The sequence below is a fragment of the Mirounga leonina genome, unplaced genomic scaffold, assembly GCF_011800145.1.
Source record: "Mirounga leonina isolate KUSES-001 unplaced genomic scaffold, KU_Mleo_1.0 Mir_115, whole genome shotgun sequence".
NCBI classification, from domain to species: domain Eukaryota; kingdom Metazoa; phylum Chordata; class Mammalia; order Carnivora; family Phocidae; genus Mirounga; species Mirounga leonina.
The window spans coordinates 50,448,309-50,467,194 of record NW_023270268.1 but is presented as its reverse complement, the minus strand read 5'-3'; the positions used below and the strand labels follow the sequence as shown (position 1 = coordinate 50,467,194).

At 39.0% G+C, this 18,886-nt stretch overlaps 1 protein-coding gene across 1 annotated transcript in view; it reads right to left on the bottom strand.

Annotated features, from left to right (window-relative positions):
- Positions 1 to 1,507: 1,507 nt before the first annotated feature.
- Positions 1,508 to 18,886, bottom strand: part of LEKR1 (leucine, glutamate and lysine rich 1) — a 177,859-nt gene continuing 160,480 nt past the window's right edge. The window contains exon 13 of the mRNA XM_034997690.1: positions 1,508 to 4,929. Coding sequence (XP_034853581.1) covers positions 4,516 to 4,929 — 414 coding nt within the window. The 3' untranslated portion in view covers positions 1,508 to 4,515. The remainder of the gene's footprint in view (positions 4,930 to 18,886) is intronic.

The window sequence follows — 18,886 nt, the reverse complement described above, 5'->3', positions numbered from 1 at the left end:
AACTCTTGTCTGAACTATTGTAATAATCTACCAACTTGTGTTCCATCTCCAGTCTTTCCACTCCATAATTATTCCTATCAAGCCCTGCCAGATTTCAACAAAGTGCATGCCTCTTCTAGTCAAAATGCTGCAAAGGCCTTTATTCAACACCTTCATGCTATGGGGTTCCTACTACTTCCCTTCACCAGGTATTTTCTACCCTTCTCATATCTGTGCCTCTTTATACATCTCTTCTATCTGGTATACCTTCTTCTATAAAACCCTACCAATTTTTAAGACCTATGATAAACACCAATTCTTGCTTAAAATGTTCCCTGGTTCTTCCAGCAAGAAGTTGAATTCATGTAACACCTTGCTTTTGACTCTTCTCAACATCTACTGCCCTATGTTACAATTTTTGTATGTGCTTCCTCTCACTCTCTACTATACAGTTCTTGGGAATCTGTAGTCTGTCTTCATTATTGTAACTCTCACAGTGCTTTTTCAATTCTCTGTATCTGTGGAAGAAATGAGTGAATGTATAATACAGCTTCACTATTATTCTATAGATCAAGATGCTCAGAAACTGTACAAGTTTTAAAATTATTCCTTGGTCTTAATTAGTATTTCTTTTGGATAAATTACTTAATCTCTGTGACACAGTATTCCTTATATATTTTGGGGTGGGTGTAAAGGATGTCCAGTAAATTTTTTTACTCACTTAATGGATATAAAACACTATGCTATATGAATGCTGGAGAACGAAATCCTTTGACTTTCTGGATCATGGTAAATATTGTCATAGGATATGTGTGTTTCAGATTCAACTACTGTGTTGTCAAGAAAGTTTTATGTGTGAATTAAGAATAAACCAAGATGACATAACTTATATTTAAGATTCTAAAGATGCAACCTCATTATATTGGCTTCACAATTTATCGCTATATAGGGTTAATATTTTCAAAAGGAAAAGTAGAATTTCTTCCTGAAGATACCATAGACACCACCTTAGGAATGCTGCTATTATTGTCTATCATGGCTTGGGGACCATAAAAGGTGTCTTGTGCAAGGTACAGCGCACATACCTATAATCATTGTAGGATTTGTGAACTTTGGGCACATATTAAATTGCTTTCCTGTGCTCCATTAAATACAACATGATGGTCAGGAATTTTCAGCTCCAGTGCACTAACCCTTTTGGGTTGCTAGGTTGTTCTATCAGTGCATTATAATAATCGTAAGAACCTTATAAGATAAAGCTTGAGAAAATTTGTTCCATAATCAAAGAAATTAGCTATAATTGATCTGTAATATTACAAAAACTTTTCAGACTGACAGAACATCAAAAAAATCTTAGTTTTACATCATTTTCTTTTTTTTTTTTTTAAGATTTTATTTATTTATTTGACAGAGAGACACACAGCGAGAGAGGGAACACCAGCAGGGGGAGTGGGAGAGGGAGAAGCAGATTTCCCGCTGAGCAGGGAGCCCGATGTGGGGCTCAATCCCAGGACCCTGGGATCATGACCTGAGCCGAAGGCAGATGCTCAACGACTGAGCCACCCAGGCTCCCCAGTTTTACATAATTTTCAACATCAATGCCTCTTCTAGTCAATTCCATTGCCAGGAAATATAACTTTAAGTAATTCTGACTAAGTATATATATGGTAATTTAATTCAATAAGACTTTCAAAAATTACTTGAGAAATCTATGTTAACTATAGAAGAATTCTCCCATCTTTGTCTATCAATAGTAGTTTAAGAAGAAAAAACAAATATGGTATAATTCTGTGAGGAGTATTTTCTGTGATATTCTTTTCTTTTTGCACCTACCAATCCTTCCATTGAGGTCATGGAAAACATATATAGAGAGAGAAATTAAAACTAATAGACTTAAATTAATATCCATTATATGCATTTGAGAGCTTTAGTTTTTTGCTATAGTAGTCACTACTTCCTTAACATTCCTGATACTGTTTCATGGTAGGAGTTAGCTCATCAGTGAGAAGATCAAGGAAAGTTTGTGTTATTAACCCCCCTCTTTACATACGCTAATGTGATTCTCTTTTCTTCGTCTTTCTTTAAAAGATACCAGCACATAGCTTAGATGGCACCATTCAAGTGGTCTAGTCTGAAACAAATGTAAATATTGTCTCTCTGTTATCCACGGAATTACCTTTCTAATATACTTGTGGAATATAACACAGCCATACTGCACATCCTGATTCTATTCTCAGAAAGATTATTTACATAATTACTCATTATAAAGCAAGAATGTAACAGCAAACCAAGAAACCAGGTTTTGCACTGATGGTCTTTACATCGCTTTAGAAAAGCTTATGTGTGACTTTCTTCACAAATTTAAATCTGTTCATATTTTGGGAAAAATATATCCCCATGGCTCCTGAAGATAGCTGAAATTGCGAGACTTGGAAAAACATGTATCATCTGATGACAAAGACTGCTGCCCCAAATATTCTTGTATACTTTTACTAAAGTTTTCACTAGCTTTTGCCATCTACCTTATGTCACCGGTACTTGCAATAAACATGCAAATACCAGATCAGAAACACTGAGGTTCCCAAAGTGTGGCATGAGTACTACTGTCATTATACAAGATGATTTTCGGGGGTACATTAACATTTCATATTTTAATAGATACACATTTATTTTAGTGTATTAGAAAAAATACACCTAGCAAATCAAACTCATTACTCTACAGTTATTCTTTTTTGGGTCAAGTTTTCTTCTTATATAACTTTAAGTTTAAAAAGTGAGTGCATTTAAAGAAAATATTGGGTAAATACTATTTAGAGCTTCTGTCATGATGGAGGCTGGCCAATGTGATGAGTGGAAAAACGAGGTGGAAAGTTGGGGTCGGTTAAAAGTGGTCTGGTTTTAGCTGTCACTAATTAGCTGTGCTGCTTTAGCCAAGTCAGACTTCTTTGGGCATCTATTCCTTATTTGGAAAGAGATGGTTGGGGGTCACCATTCTATGATGTTTTGTTCTCTTTTCAAATGCCATTATAAGGAATACTGATCTCTGTAAAGCAAAATGCAACATTCTAAGACTTAACACAAGATGTACTCACTTCAACTAGTCAGGGAAATCAGCAGAACTAATGTGGAATTTATTTACTTATTTATTTATTTATTTATTCAGGAAAACACTCTACTGGTAGACTAGACTAATCCTTTGAAAGATTAGACATAAACCTGAATTTACTTAGTAGCTTTACTTTTTTTTTTTTTTTTTTTTTTCAGATGGGAAGGATTCCCAGTACCTTTGGATTCTCTCATCAATATGACAGCCAAATAGAAGAGAGTTTTACGTGCCATATTTCACATGTGTTACTATATCCTCATCTGGGAGCAAGAAGCCTGGATGTCCCTGATAGAGTCAGATGAAGGATTTAAGTAAAGTCAGTCTTGAAAGAAAAATACATTTCAGTCTGACAAACTTTAGCTTAAGGTAAAGAGATGTGTTTTAAGAAACAGGAGGGGCCTGAAGATCTATAACTTAAAATAGTTGGTTTTGGTTGCTGGTTTTAATTTTTCACTCTAAAAATAGAAAATATGTTAACCAGTTGCCTATCTTGGGGAGTAATAAAATGCAAACCCCAAATTAGCACTATGTGACTATAGAACAGTCTTGAATTAGTTCTTTTCCCAATGGTTGAAGGATACAAGTTCAAATAAAAATCCAACAGTGATTACCAAAAAGCATTCAATGTAGAAAATCTCTACCAAGTAATATTTTCATGGTCAGCCAGGCTCTTTGTTTTTTGTTTGTTCGTTTGTTTTTTTTTTTTTTTTTTTAAATAATCTCTATAGTTTGAAAAGTAAACCACCTTTTCCTTGAATTGGAGTTGCTGTCCCTTTTCTTAGAAGGTCCCAGGTTCACAGGGAAGACTGCCTTCTTGAAGGGTACCTATCTTTACTTCTGGCCTAAAAAGAAATTGGATTAACCAATTAGATTGTGAGATGAAAAAGAGAAGGTTTCTATGAAGATGATGAATTCTGTGAATATTTGAACTAAACATTTTGGAAATTATCCCATTTAGGACTAAAGTACTTCCATTTTCTATTTGGAATATGAATTACATCTATTTAACCTATTCAGCTCAACAAACAAAGGAACAAAAACAGACAGAACGAATACAATCTATTTTTTGTGGAAATATATCTGCTTGTAATGGTGCAAAAAAATAGCAAAGATGCCATGAGTGAAAAATTTTACCTGTGATCTCTAAAAGGGCATATTCATAGAACACATCTAAACATGCAATATAGAAGTATAGAAACTGGCCCTCTGGAATATCAGCAACGTCATTATCTGTGGCAATTTCAAAGGTCTCTTAGAAAATGTGGCTTCACAATTCCTAGTTTTTCCAATTATGCTATTAAAAATATCTATAACCGTGCATTCTTGATCTGTGATAATAATTTGGCCTTTGTCACCCTCAGTCACAGTGCATCTCTGGCCCACTGGGGAAGACCGAGTGTGCTGTGTGGAGCTGTTCCTGACCGGACCAATCACTGCTGGCTCAGTCTCCTCCGCAGAATGGCAGCCAGCCTTTGTCTGGTCTCATTTACTGATGATGCTCGACCCCTGGGAGGATGGGGTTGGGGCACAGTGGGCAAACCTGAGCTGCTGAGCCTCTGGGACTGAGCCAAGGTTGGGGAAGCAGTGGGTTTTGCCACTCCGTGCAGGCTGGGGATTTTGATTCCTTTTCCAGAGTTCAGTCTTGTAAGGCTTCTCTCTCCCTGATTACTGACCACGGCAGCAGAGGAGGTTAGGCTGCCCTGGTTAAGGGAACATGGTGACAAAGGTGAACTTCCACTGAGCTTCCTGAGCTCCAGAAGCTGTTCTCTGGCTTGACTCAAAGCCTCTGTCAGTTCAAAGCGTTCTTCGCACTCCCTTCGCACTGTTTCCTGAAGAAAAGTGTTCTGAAATGAGAAAGGAGTGGGGAAGCATCCCTAGCTTTACACTGTACATATGGAAAGTCACTGGCAATATAAATGGAGAATTAAACCAGAAATCAGAGGTCTTGTCTTTGACAGTCTGTGGATACTCTACCACATGGGTCAGACAAGTCAAAAAGACGAATGATTTGTGAAGTTGGAAAAAACTTTAAGAGGACATTTGATTCAACCCTTACAGTTTGCAGAATAGGAAACAAGAGCCAGGATCACTCAGATGGGTAGTGGGGGGCTGGGGCTGGAACCCAGAACTTCTAACGCCTACTTTAGTGGGGTTTCAGCTTGTTGGCACATGTGATGTCTAATAGTTAATATCTGTAGGGGCAAGTATGTTATTTTATAATAAAGGTAAATCGCAATATATAAGACAGATAAAATTGCTTGAATTATAAGACTGAAAGAATTAAACATATCAGCTATGACATTTAAACAGTAAAATCAGTTACTTTATATGATGCTTTCTCAATAGAACTTAAATATACTGATCATTTGCCATTTTGTAAGATATATATCAAAATAAAGACCACCTTTGGCTTTTAATTCCATTCAGCAATCATTTATCAAGTCATTAGAAGCTGTAGTGGATACAATACCTGCCCTCAAGAAGTCTGCAGCCTCGTGAGTTTGAGCAGAGCCATTTTTTTATTTCTCTAACAGAATTTGGAGCCAAGGGTAGTAGCTATGGGGTTGAAGATAAGGAAGAACATTTTAACAGCCAGAGCTGTCCAGAGGATACTCTGAAGGGTTGACTCTCACTTGACTGGGATGTACTGGAGCAAATTTAAGCTTCAAATGTGTGACAAGACTAGAGATCACTAAGGCCCCTTCAAATTCTGAGACTCTACAGTTTCAGTTGAAGAGTTACCCATCTTTCATCTATGGTATTCATCCAAATTACTTCAAGGCCTATGGTAAGAATTAGTCTTGGATCCTTCTAACCTCCTGACATTCATGTGTGTAGGATATCAAAAAAGAGGTTGAAAAGTAAACAATTCAAGGGAGTACACAATTAAAATGATTGTGCCATAGGATTCTTCAGACAAAAATGAATTTCCATCAGGTTAGTTTGTTTGTAAAACTATCCAAGGCCTTCCCAAATCTGACTCTCAGTGGGAAGTATCCTCCTAAGGCTTTACTGACTAATCTGCTGTCAGTGGAACTAAATAACAAAGCATCCGAGAAAGTAGCATCTTCCTGTATTTGCGTTTCTTGTGATCATGATCAGAACTCTATTCAATTCCAAATTTGGTAATCAGAATCGAAGAATATAGCACAATTCCAGATTAACAGTTGCTCCATAATTTTCTATAAAATCAGCAGCATGTCTGGGTCAAACAAAGTCTCATCATTTACATATATTATTAACACACATATGTGTCCATATAATCATATATTTTAAAAAATCATGAGGGTTAAGTATTTGCTTCCAGTTAGATTTTTTTTTGTTTTGTTGTTGTTGTTTTGGGGTTTTTTTTGAGGAACTGGAGACCAAGGATGGTGTTTGTGGCTTTCTCTTCTGGTTTTCCTTAACTTTACCTAAAATACTTGTTGCAAAGGTAAGGGAGGGAGGGCTAGAGAAGATTAATCAGTTGCTACGTTAGGTGTCATCTCATTTCCTGCTCTTAATAACTATATTTGACAAAGAAAGACACCAAAGCCCCACTGCTTATATAACTTGCTGAGAGTAACTCAGCTCTGAAGTGGCAGGGTCCTTCCTGCTTCCAGAGCCCTGCTCCAAGATGCCCATGCCTAAATGAATTATGTAACTAATTACATCAAGCATGCAGGGACCATTTTGTTCTAGGACATGGAAGCAATAGTAAAAAAAAAAAAAAAAAAAAAAGACACTTCATTTGGTTTTGCCCAAGTTTTCTAAACATAACCTAAACTTTTAAAAGGCACAGCCATCAATGCTTTATTTCCTCTCTACTACTGAGTTAGCTGGCAAATGTGTTGAAGTGATTAGATTTAAGGGGCTTTCAATAACTTTGTATAAAAAAATTCCCTTGATTAAGAAAGCTATAAGAAAGACTTAAGTTTATTTGAATACATAAAAGAAAAGAATGAATAGCAGTTAACTAATGAGGTCAATAAATTGGTGACATGAATAATAGGTCCACCAATATGGAAGGATAACATGGGTGATGTGATGACAAGAGCTCTCATTAAAAGAAAAATAAAATTCAATCCATTTACTAAAATTAAATTCAAGTCTGAAAGGAAGGGAGCAGTGTTCTATGGAAAACATCCATAAAGCAAGTCACTTAAAAGCTACTTTAGGCAAGTGACACTCCACTGAAGGAGGAAATGAAAAGGTGGAGTGAACCCAAAGATGCCCCCATAGCAAGTATAATGGGAGCAAAGTGCCTGCCAGCTCCAGATTGAACTTTGGAAGGGCTGCTGACGATCTTGGTCTGGGGCCCACTGCTCTGAAACTCATCCTTCTTCAAGGCTATTAGCTTCCAGTACAAAGGACTATTTCTCTTTCTTCTATTATTTCCAAGCCAGGAGGACCTCTGAACTGAAAACAAGCTGCAGAGTTAGAACTTCTATTTTTGTCATTGCTACAAATGCTGTGAAATCTCAGGTGAATCTCACAATATCTGCATATCCTCTGCTACCATCCTCTTTTCTTTTTAGGGGGTGCAGAGAGAGAGGGAGAGACAATCCTAAGCAGGCTCCATGCCCAGTACAGAGCCCGAAGCAGGGCTTGATCTCACAACCCTGAGATCATGGCCTGAGCTGAAATCGAGTCAGACGCTTAACCAACTTAGCCACCCAGGCTCCCCTGCTACCATCCTCTTTCAAAATTGAGATTACAACTCAGTTTTGTACAACAGGCAATTCAGATGTTATAAATTTATCCAACTATGGAGTAACAAAATGGAAATAGAACACATCAAGTTGAGAGGATTGCTATTTCAGGGGTGGACTGTGTGTGACAGGGCATGACAAGAGCACACGTGGATGTGGCCAGAGTCAGTAAGGCACATTAGTGGAAAATTCCATCATGTGTGAAAAAGAATCATTCACTTGTGATTAGATTGCTTTCGGTGATTTAGGCAAAATGTCTCTTTGGGGGCTGTGTTTTTGGAAGGTTGTATTGTTATAGGATTTTAATGTGTGTTCTCATTGAACAACATAGGAAAATGTGTAAGATGGAAGTACAGTAAGATTGAAAACACTGGGCAAACATGAGAATAATCAGTGAAGCCATACATTCTAAATGTTTCAGGTAAAATTATCTTTGGCCATATCTTAGCATGGTAAAATTGTATCACTGGATTGCAACTAAACTGTAAGTCAAAACAAAAAGGGAGGCATGAGCCAAGTGAAGAAGGGGCAGTGGGGTTTACCCAAGCAAAGTGGGCAGGGAGTACAAATGCCTGGCAGCATGAGAAGGAGAGGCACATCTTGGGATGACAGGTAGCTTAGTAGGACTCAGGTGCAAAGTGCAGAAGGGGAGGAGAAACAAGGACTGAGGCAGAGAAGAGGGAGCAGGGTCAGATTGAAGATGACTTTAGTAATATAATAATAGAGTTTTAACTTAATTCTGAGGGCTGTATGGAGTCATTGAAAGGTTCATTTCAAGCAGGGGGCTGGCATGGTCAAATTTGCATTAAGGGAAGATCCCTTTGCTAGCTCTAGGGAAAACGGCCCCAAGTGGGACAAGATAGGAGGCAGGGAGGATAGCAGGAGGCCAGCGTTTTCACAGAGGAGGTTCCTATCCCATGTGTCCCTTGATTAGGGTGGGCTGGGCATGGAAGAACTACTGTTTCTGGGTCCTTAAGCTCTGTTGATGGTGAAGAGCATTATCTGTAGATACGTCTATAACATTTTCAGATGAAGGCCCCTTTGAGTGGTTTTAAAATATGGCTTAATTGCACTCCCAATGGGTAAGTAAATGTCAAAATGAAAATATAAATTAGCTCGCCATCTGTTTGAAATTTCTAATATTAAAAAATGGCCAATTTCCCCCACTCTTTGCAATGTAAGTGTGGTTTATTTTTATGTTTGTTTTCATTTTTATCCTTAGAGACGCTGGATTGCTTTCAATTCCAAAAACAGTGGAAGAAGCAAGAGAAGGCTTTGCCGGCTAACTTGATCACTCTGAAGGTGAGAGTCCCATTTGTGATGGCAATCACCTGAATTTGGCAATTGGGGGAACATGCCAAGAAAGCAAGTCCTCAGTGAAGAATAAGTACAGATGGGTGTCTTTCTTTGTGCTTTATACCCAGTGAGGTCTGAACCAGTCATGGAATGATCAGATTATAGTTTTCATCCACCCAAACTAGATATGTTTCAGGGTGAGTGGATGGCTGAACAAATTGGGGGGGGGGGACCACGGGGGGAGCAGAAACAAAGGGAAACTGTGGGAAAGGTGTGGAAATCAGAACGATGAGTAGGAGTTAGCCTTCCATTTAATGCTTCTGGTCAACTAATCTGATCAGCCCAAAACACTGCAGAAAAACAGTGGAAATGGCCCTTTGGTAAGACAGGAATGAGAATCTGAGTATATTTCTAGGAAAGAAGTAAGATGGATATTAGGCAGGTTGTTCTAAAATTGTATCCCTATGCTCACAAACATAATAGGCACTGTGAAAGATCAAAACAGAAGTAGAAACAGGGAAATAATCTCCTGGACTAATATGCTTCAAGAGCAGATTTTCAGAATGGGGAGGAAAAGCCCATGAAGGCACAGAGTTCAGGATTCATTTTTCTAAGTCAACAATCTACTTAGAATTTAATTGGTATTAATTCAGTACAACAGAAACAATTTCTTCATATTTTTTCTCATTATATCAATTTTCTGGCATCTACACTTTGCATCAGGACAAACAGTCTCCGACATGTAAAAGGCAGCCTTGTTTAGCTCTCCCTCTCCTCTACTGAAGGCTCTCAGTCTGACCGCCACACTCCTGTCTGCCCCATGCCCCACCATTAAGGTTCTCAGGCTGTCAGTTCACCCATCCTCCCTGCCAACCGACCCTAGGAATAGCCTCTGGCCCCTAAAAGCTTCCCCAGTTCTCCCCCTGCTCCCTGGGGAGCCAGAGGTTAGAGAAGAGATTTAGATGTTCTAATTTTATTTGGTCCCAAAGTTGAGAACTACTCATTTGTTGATATACTAACTGGTACTTTGTTTTCTCATAAACGGAATTACCAGAGAAATGTGTGCCATTTTATCTATATCGATTGAATATGAAAATATAGAAAATGCACATCCTAAAACTAAGCAAATCCCTCTGCAAAAAAAGCTATTTGTGTTTGCAAACACCATGTATTCCTCAAATTTAATCTTTGAGTTTACATAAATCCATTGTTGCCAGATTTATTAGTAAACTTTCCTAAATAAATGGGTTTTCCTTTTTAAGATTTTGTCTTTGAAAAATATTTTAAAAGCACCAAAAAGTTTTAAAGTCATCCATGATCCCCAAATTTTTTAAAAGTATAAGAAGTGAAAACGTTGCTATCTCTTCCTACCCCCCAAAAAGTAACCACTGTAGATAGTGTGGGGAAAGTTCTTCCTTCACTTTTTCCTATCACCTCTCTGTGTCTGTAACTCTACAGAGCAACCTCATGCACTCTCAGTTTTTGTTTTCTAAACAAAATCATATCCAAGATGCCAAGAGACGGTCAGGTGAATGAACAAAACCGACAAAAATAGCTGTTGTCAAGAAAGCAAGTACACATCTACAATCCATTAGCCACAATTTTGACATCCACAAAGCTCTGAGAAGAAAAATTTGTGTAAATTATATTATTTGGTAATAAAATCTGACTGGACTGATAATCTTTATTTCACTCAGTGGGGCCATTCCTATGCTTCACTGCAGAAATATTGATGTCATTGCATGGGAGGACCTCCCCTAGATCTCTGGCGGCATAGGTGCTTCACTAATTTTCTGAAATATGAAATAATTTGAATTCCAAAAACTATCTGAAACCAACGTTTTCTATAAGGGATTGTGGCTCCATAGAAGTTGTGTGCTCCCTTCTTTAAATTTATTATGCTAAGTGAAGTAAGTCAATTAGAGAAAGACATGGATCATATGATCTCACTGATACGAGGAATTCTTCATCTCAGGAAACAAACTGAGGGTTGCTGGAGTGGTGGGGTGTGGGCGGGATGGGGTGACTGGGTGATAGACACTGGGGAGGGTATGTGCTATGGTGAGCACTGTGAATTGTGTAAGACTGTTGAATCACAGACCTGTGCCCCTGAAACAAATAATACATTATATTTAAAAAAAAAAAAAAAGAAGATAGTAGGAAGGGAAAAATAAAGGGGGGGTAAATCAGACGGGGAGACAAACCATGAGAGACTATGGACTCTGAGAAGCACACTGAGGGTTCTAGAGGGAAGGAGGTGGGGGGATGGGTTAGCCTGGTGATAGGTATTAAAGAGGGCACTTACGGCATGGAGCACTGGGTATTATATGCAAACAATGAATCATGGAACACTACATCAAAAACTAATGGTGTAATGTATGATGATTAACATAACATAATAAAATAAAATTTAAAAAAAATTCTTTTTCTCCTTAGAATCCTTGGTAGTATTCTCCAGTTTTCCTCCTACCTCATTAGACATTCCTTCTCTGTCACCGTTGCTCGATTGTCCTCCTCCCAGCCTCTAAAAGTTGGAGTGCCTGTTCTCAACCCTCTATTACCTCAATTCCCTGGTGATCTCATTCAGTACCAGGGCTTAAGTATCAGCTACATGTGGTTGTCTCAAAATCAATCTCTAGTCAGCCTTCCCCTGAACATACTGCCCATTCAATACCTCCATGTGGATATCTAATAGACACATTGAGATTAACATGTGCCAAATCAAATTCTTGATATTCCTCCCCAATTGTATTCCTTTACTAGTGTTTCCCATCTCAGTAAATGGCACTTTCACTCACTCGGTTGCTGACATTCCAAACTTTGGAGTTAGCCTTGATCCCTCTTCTGCTCTCACATCATCCAACCCATCCCAGTAATTTCTGTTGCCTCTACCTTGAAAATATATCCTGAATCAGGCCACTTCTCGCCTTCTTTAGCACAATGACCATCCATGCATTTCTAGACCTTTTCAAGGGCTTTGTAATTGCTGCTCCTGCTTTCATTTTTGCCTCCCTTCAACCTATTTTCTATACAGCAGAGTTATCCTCTAAAAATAAATCAGATCATGTCACTGCGTTGTTCATAATTTCCAGGTGGCTTTCCATCACACCAAGAAAACAATCCAAAGTTCTTGCTGCCAGACTACGGACTCCACATGAATTGGTCCCTCCAAACTTGCTTTCTACCACTGACTTCCCTGTGGTTTCTCCAAGGTTCCCAGAATGTTCTTTGCTGCAGGGCCTTTACTTTTCACATTTCCTCTGCCTGAAATGTTCATCTTCTCACTTCAGGTCTGCTTGAATATTACCTCCTCAGAGAGTCCTCTGACCACCCATCTCCCACAGGACCTCTCTTTCAGAAAGCATCCCTTTACTCTATTTTTCTTAGCATCTATATTTTATTTTCTAAAGATTTTATTATTTATTTATTTTGAGAGAGAGAGAAAAACTGAGAGAGAAGGCATGCCCGTCAGTTGGGAGGGGGCAGAGGGAGAAGGGCAGCAAAAGGGAAAGAATCTCAAGCAGACTCTGCGCTGAACTCAGAGCCAGAAGTGAGGCTCGATCCCATGACCCTGAGATCATGACCTGAGCCGAAATCAAGAGTCAGATGCTTTATCACCTGAGCCCAGGTGCCCCAGCATCTATTTTTTAAAAACCTGTTTACATGTTCTAAAACCTTGTCTTTTATCCTATCCTCTGCCACCCTATTAGGCCCTTTTTATAAGTTACTCCTTTCCATTGTTTTAAATTGTTTTTTAAAATTAAAGTAATATCTCACATATATTTAAAAATTAAAACAGTACTATAGTATAATGAAAAAAAGCAGTCCTTCATACTTCTAAGTCCTACATCCCAGGAATAACCATTTTCAGATTTTTAAGCAGTTTCTTGTGGTATTTATTTCCATATTCCTAAATAATAACATTATGCAGTTATCTCATGGTTTTTCAGTTTTGAAGTTATTATCTGCCGGCTTCATAGAATGGAAAATGAAGATTTAGCTTCCTATTCCAACTCCCAGTAGATGTTTCACCACCCCCGCCCCTCCACGCCCCAGAGCAGATGTTTCTCTTCCCCTAGGAGAAATTTCTATCACAATTTTATTGGAAAATCTTCCCAATCTCCATCATGATTTTTAGTCAAATCTATATTTTACTTTATATGATTATAGTATATAAATAGTATGTATCCCTGAGCCATGCAGTGTACTATGATTACATTTCCCTTCTTGCATAGCATCCTTCCAGAGTTAATTATTGTCTCACTATTTATCTGCTTAGGGTTCTAGGTGTTGATCACTAATTTTTCATTAAACCCACTTATAGAAATGTAAATATTCTTTCAACATGTTCAAACTCTCCATGTAATCCATCAGCTTCTCTTTGTTCTTGGAAACATACTTCTAAAAACTCTCCATTCTTCTGCTGACCCCAGGCTGTTTGTTCTCTAAATCTGGTGCCCTGCTGTAATTCTTGGATTTCTCCCTACCATCGTCCTGGGGATTCTCTCCACTCCTCTCCTGTGTTGGAACTCTTACTTCCCAATTCCTGTATCTTCTCCTTTCTTATTTTGTTCCCTCATTGTGGTGTCATATATCATCTGACAACTTCCCAAGAAAGGCTGCAAAGGGAAGTATCATTTTTGAGAACTCTAATATCTGAGAATATCCTTATTTGACACTTGCTTGATTGATCATTTGTCAGGTTATAGAATTCTAGGTTGAAAAGTTTTTCTTCAGAATGTGGAAGCTACGGTCTTCTAGTTTCTACTGCTGTTGTTAAGAATTCTGAGGCCATTTTGATTCCTGATCCTTTTTAAGTGACCCTCCCAACCACCCCACCCCCAGCCCAGAAACTTTCTAACTACTCATGTTTATCCTTAAGGTATTGCTATTTCATGATGAAGTGCTTTGGTGTGGTTGCTTTACCATCCATTATAGAAATGTATGTCCTTCAGTACATGGAAATGACCTTGATTAGTTTCTGGACAATTTTATTTCTTCCACTTTCTCTGTTCTCTCTTTCCAAATCTCCTCTAATCTTCTTTTTCTAATTTTCTTTTCTTTTCTTTTCTCCAACTCTGCTTTTTTCTTCTACTTTCTGGGAGATTTATTCATCTTTATTATCTAACCAAAGTATTGAATTTTTTACTTCAGCTCTTATATCTTAATATTTATTCTCATTCTTTATTCATAGCCTCCTGCTCATGTTCTATGGATGCAATATCTTTTCTCTTTTCTCTGAGGATATTAATTATGCTCTTTTTTGAAGCTCACATTTGCTCCCTGTATTATTTTGTATCTTTTTCTTCTGAGTTCTTTTTTGCTTGTTTGATCCTTGTTTCTATCTCATATTAGAGGTATTCCTAAAATGTCTGGTGATCTTTTGGTTGTTCATGTTTAAATATAAGTCTCTAAAATGTTACTGGAAGCTCTGTGTGCTTCCGTGAGGGCTTATTGATTGGTATACTTCTTTGTGGGTAGATACAACATGACTATTGCCATTTCACTAGGAGACCCCAATTAGCAGGATCCGTAGGTCTTTTCTTTTTAGCCACCTCACTTCTCCAGAGAGGGCACTTCCAATTTCCTAACTGTTGATATATAAACCTAGTTGTCTGTGTTCTGGGAAGTAAGTAGGTAAAGTGGACCAGGAGGTCTCACTCTTTAAGATACAGACTTTTCATTCCAGCCTTCTCCCACATTCTGCTGTTCTGTACCCTCAGGTCCAAAGCCTCTCACATGCAGTTTTTCTAGAATGTAAATCTTTGGAATCCTGCTAGAATAGTGAGTGAGGGTTGCTTAGAGGTTAGGGAGGGCATCCAAGTATCTATCTGTTCCTTTTACAATCATTCAAACAATCCTATTTTCAGATCCACTCTTCTCTCTTTCAGAAGAATCTCGTGTCTCCAATTCCTGAGCCTTTCCAGTGCTGTGTCACATAATTGGATTTGCTCCTTTTAGGGTTCCACCCCACTCCCCCAATCCCCAGAGGCATTAGGTTTCAACATCCTACAGTCTACTAATTACTTCTGAATTATTTTCCAAAATTTGGTCAACATCTCTTTCATCTGGCATCAGCTTCCTCTCCTGTTCTCTTTTCCTTATGGATGTATTCACTTTTTATTAACTTACTGCCATTTTAGTGCTGTTTTGAGATGAAACATAGATAAACATATGTATTCAATTCTCTACTTTAACCAAGAGCATTCCTTTTTATCTTTGAATGTCTTTGAGTTTCATTAGATAGCTAGAGGAACTGATAGAATTTAAAACTTCTGTCCCTTTGTTTTCCTTATTGAAAATCTTAAGACAATAAAAATATTGAACATTCCATACTGGTTTTCCTTTGGTGGTTGTACGTGAACTCTCTCTCTCTTTCTTTTTTTTTGGGGGGGGGGCGCGGTTTACCACATTATTCCTCTGGATTACAACAAGACCCCTGACAGTGGGGCCTGGCCACACTGTCTTGACAGAACTCATATGAAGCTAGTAGGAAGGAAAACTGGTAGCAAGAAGCAGGTGAATCTACTTTAACCTAGTTTTAAATGATGATGTTCTGTTCTCTAACATATTAGGTTTCTTTCTGACTTCTTTCTTCTTCTTTTTTTTTTTTAAAGATTTTATTTATTTATTTGACAGAGAGAGAGACACAGCGAGAGAGGGAACGCAGGGGAGTGGGAGAGGGAGAAGCAGACTTCCCGCGGAGCAGGGAGCCCGATGCGGGGCTCAATCCCAGGACCTGGAATCATGACCTGAGCCGAAGGCAGACGCTTAACGACTGAGTCACCCAGGCGCCCCTTCTTTCTTCTTTTAAAAAAATATTTCAGGGACGCCTGGGTGGCTCAGTCAGTTAAGAATCTACCTTCAGCTCAGGTCATGATCCCAGGGTCTTAGGATCGAGTCCCACATCGGGCTTCTAGCTCAGTGGGGAGCCTGCTTCTCCCTCTGCCTGCCGCTCCCCCTGCTTGTGCTCTCTCTCTCTCTGTCAAATAAATAAAACCTTAAAAAATATATTTCAATTTTTTTAATGTATGTCTTCTCCCTAAGAAGAATTTTCATGGGCCTTCTTTTCTCATTCACATTTCCCATTCAGTTTTACATTCTATTTTCTCCTCTTATTCACCTGCACCTCTTGTTGCTTCACCTTCTTTACCCTCGTTGTCTCTGTGGACACTCTCCAATAATCCTTGCTCCATGAAGGAATGCCCATTTGCCCTTTAGAGGTTCTGGCTTTCCTCCTATCCTTGAGAACATTCTTCAAACAATTAAAAGCAAAGTCCACCCATTCTCTGACCCCTTGAAAGAGAATAGGGCTTTCCTGACCTTAATTAGTTTCCTTATTAGACCATTAATTTATCTTTATTCTAATGAGAATTTGTTCTTAAGTTAGATGTGGCTTTATTTCTCTAGAATCTGAGAAATTTCAAGTGTCTGGAATGTGTGATCAAAATAATAGTGTTTTTCACTTTACATGCTACCACCTCTATTCTTTCTGGCTCATACATCCTATCACTGTTATTGTCTCATTTCCTCTTTTTATAAGAATATTCTGGACTTTGGCATGCTTAACCAGGGAAGGAGCCTTAATTATTTACTCTTACAGTTCAATGGTAATTATTTAACTTCTAATGGAAAATCTAATCTACCTCCCTTCCTCCCACCCCAGCTAAAGGAAGTCTGTCCCCAGGCATGTCCTTAGGCAACTTTACTTTTGGAATGATCCCTTTCTATTCCCTAGTAATGATCAATGATTGTTTATGTGCCAAACCAGTGTCTTGTATTTTTCAAGAGTGTGCATTAAAAAACAAACAAACAAACAAACAAGCTCCATCTCTAAGTGGCTTTCTTTTACAACTAATGAGCAGGAAGAGCTTCACATCTAGCTCCGTTTGTCTGAAAAAGAAATTCACTCTTCACTTTTAATCTAGTTTCTCTTGCCAAAGTTACCTCCAGCAGCACTGAGATTGGCAGCCTCTAGAATGGCCCCCAGTTATCCCTGCCCTCTTGCTTATTCACCCCCTTGTGCAATCCCTTTGCTTTGAATGTGAGCTGAACTTACTGGCTCATTTATAATGAATCGAGTTTAGCAGAAGCATTGGGATGTCACTTCTGAGATTAGGCTAAAGACTGGCTTCTGTCTTAGACACCCTCTCTTGCACTCTCAGTCTTCTTAACTTGCTTGCTCTGAGGGAAGCCAGCTCCACGTGTAAGTTGTTCTATGGGGAAGTTCTTATTGCAAGTAACTGAGGGAGTCCTCTGACAATAGCCAGCAAGGTGCTAAGGCTTTCAGCCCAACAGTCATAATAAAATAAATCCTGCTAACGACCACAAAGTGAGCCTGGAAACAAATCCTCCTCTAGTTGAGGCTTTAGGCAAAACTGTACCCCTAGTCCCCTGACACCCACCTCACGAGAGGTTTTAAGCCAGAGGTACTTAGCCAAACCACATTCTGACCCACAGAAACTATGAGATAGTACATGTTTGTTATTTGAAACCACTGAATTTGAAGATAATTTATTGGGCGGCAACAGATAACCAATACAGGTCCTTAAGGCCAATTTTTTTTTTTTTTTTTTACAGATTTTATTTATTTAGTCATGAGAGAGAGAGGCAGAGCGAGAAGCAGGCTCCCAAGGAGCAGGGAGCCCAATGCGGGACTCGATCCCAGGACCCTGAGATCATGACCTGAGCCGAAGGCAGACACTTAACCATCTGAGCCACCCAGGCGCCCCTTAAGGCCAATTTTTAAGACTAGTCTATGCTTTTTATATGTTAATTTTTTAATTTTTATTTTATTATGTTATGTTAGTCACCATATAGTACATCATTAGTTTTTGATGTAGTGTTCCATGATTCGTTGTTTGCACATAACACCCAGTGCTCCATGCAATATATGTTAAGTTTTTGTTTATGTCATTCTTTCCTCTGGATGTCAATTTAATTTTTTTTTTTTTGAGAGGGAGAGGGGGAGGGGCAGAGGGAGAGAGAGGATCTTAAGCAAGCTCCACACTCAATGCAGAGCCTGATGTGGGGCTCGATCTCATGACCCTGAGATCATGACCTGAGCCGAAATCAAGAGTCAGATGCTTAACCGACTGAGCCACCCAGGTGCCCCTGGATGTCAATTTAATTACATAAGATTGTCTTTAAATTCTTCTTTGAGAGCAGGAAATGGCAGTTGTCAGTCTTGTTCATAATTGCACAGATAGGGCCTAGCACAGCGCCTGGCCCCTACATAGAGGTTCAACCCTTCTATCTTTTTCTGCTGGATTCAACCCTTCTATCTTTTTCTGCTTGTCCTAGTTTATAGGTTACTCCTTACTTTCCATATTGCCATTTCTTTGGTGATTTAAGAGTTAGAAAACCTGCTGGTCTAATTGCCTTGACCTTTCTTTCCTTTAACCTACCATCCCTTCTCTAGAGCTTCACCACTGCTGTCTCATTTGAAGCAAACCTGCATCGCCTCTCTCCTTAGGGTTTCTTCAGTGGAACTGAGTCCATGTGTGCTCTCCCTTCCCCCTCCTGCCTGGCCTGTGAAGCAGCTCACTTTATCAGGGAGGCTGTGCTGCAGTGTGTCTGCCGGAGACACTCAGCTGACCCCCTAAATATCTGGAGAGGTGAGTAGTGTGCTTAGTGTTATTTTAAAAGGAAGGAAGGAGTAACGAAAGAAAGAGAGAGAGAGAGAGAGAGAAAGAAAGAAAGAAAGAAAGAAAGAAAGAGAGAGAGGGAGGGAGGGAGGGAGGGAGGGAGGGAGGGAGGGAGGAAGGAAGGAAAGAAGGAAGGAAGGAAGGAAGGAAGGAAAGAAGGAAGGAAG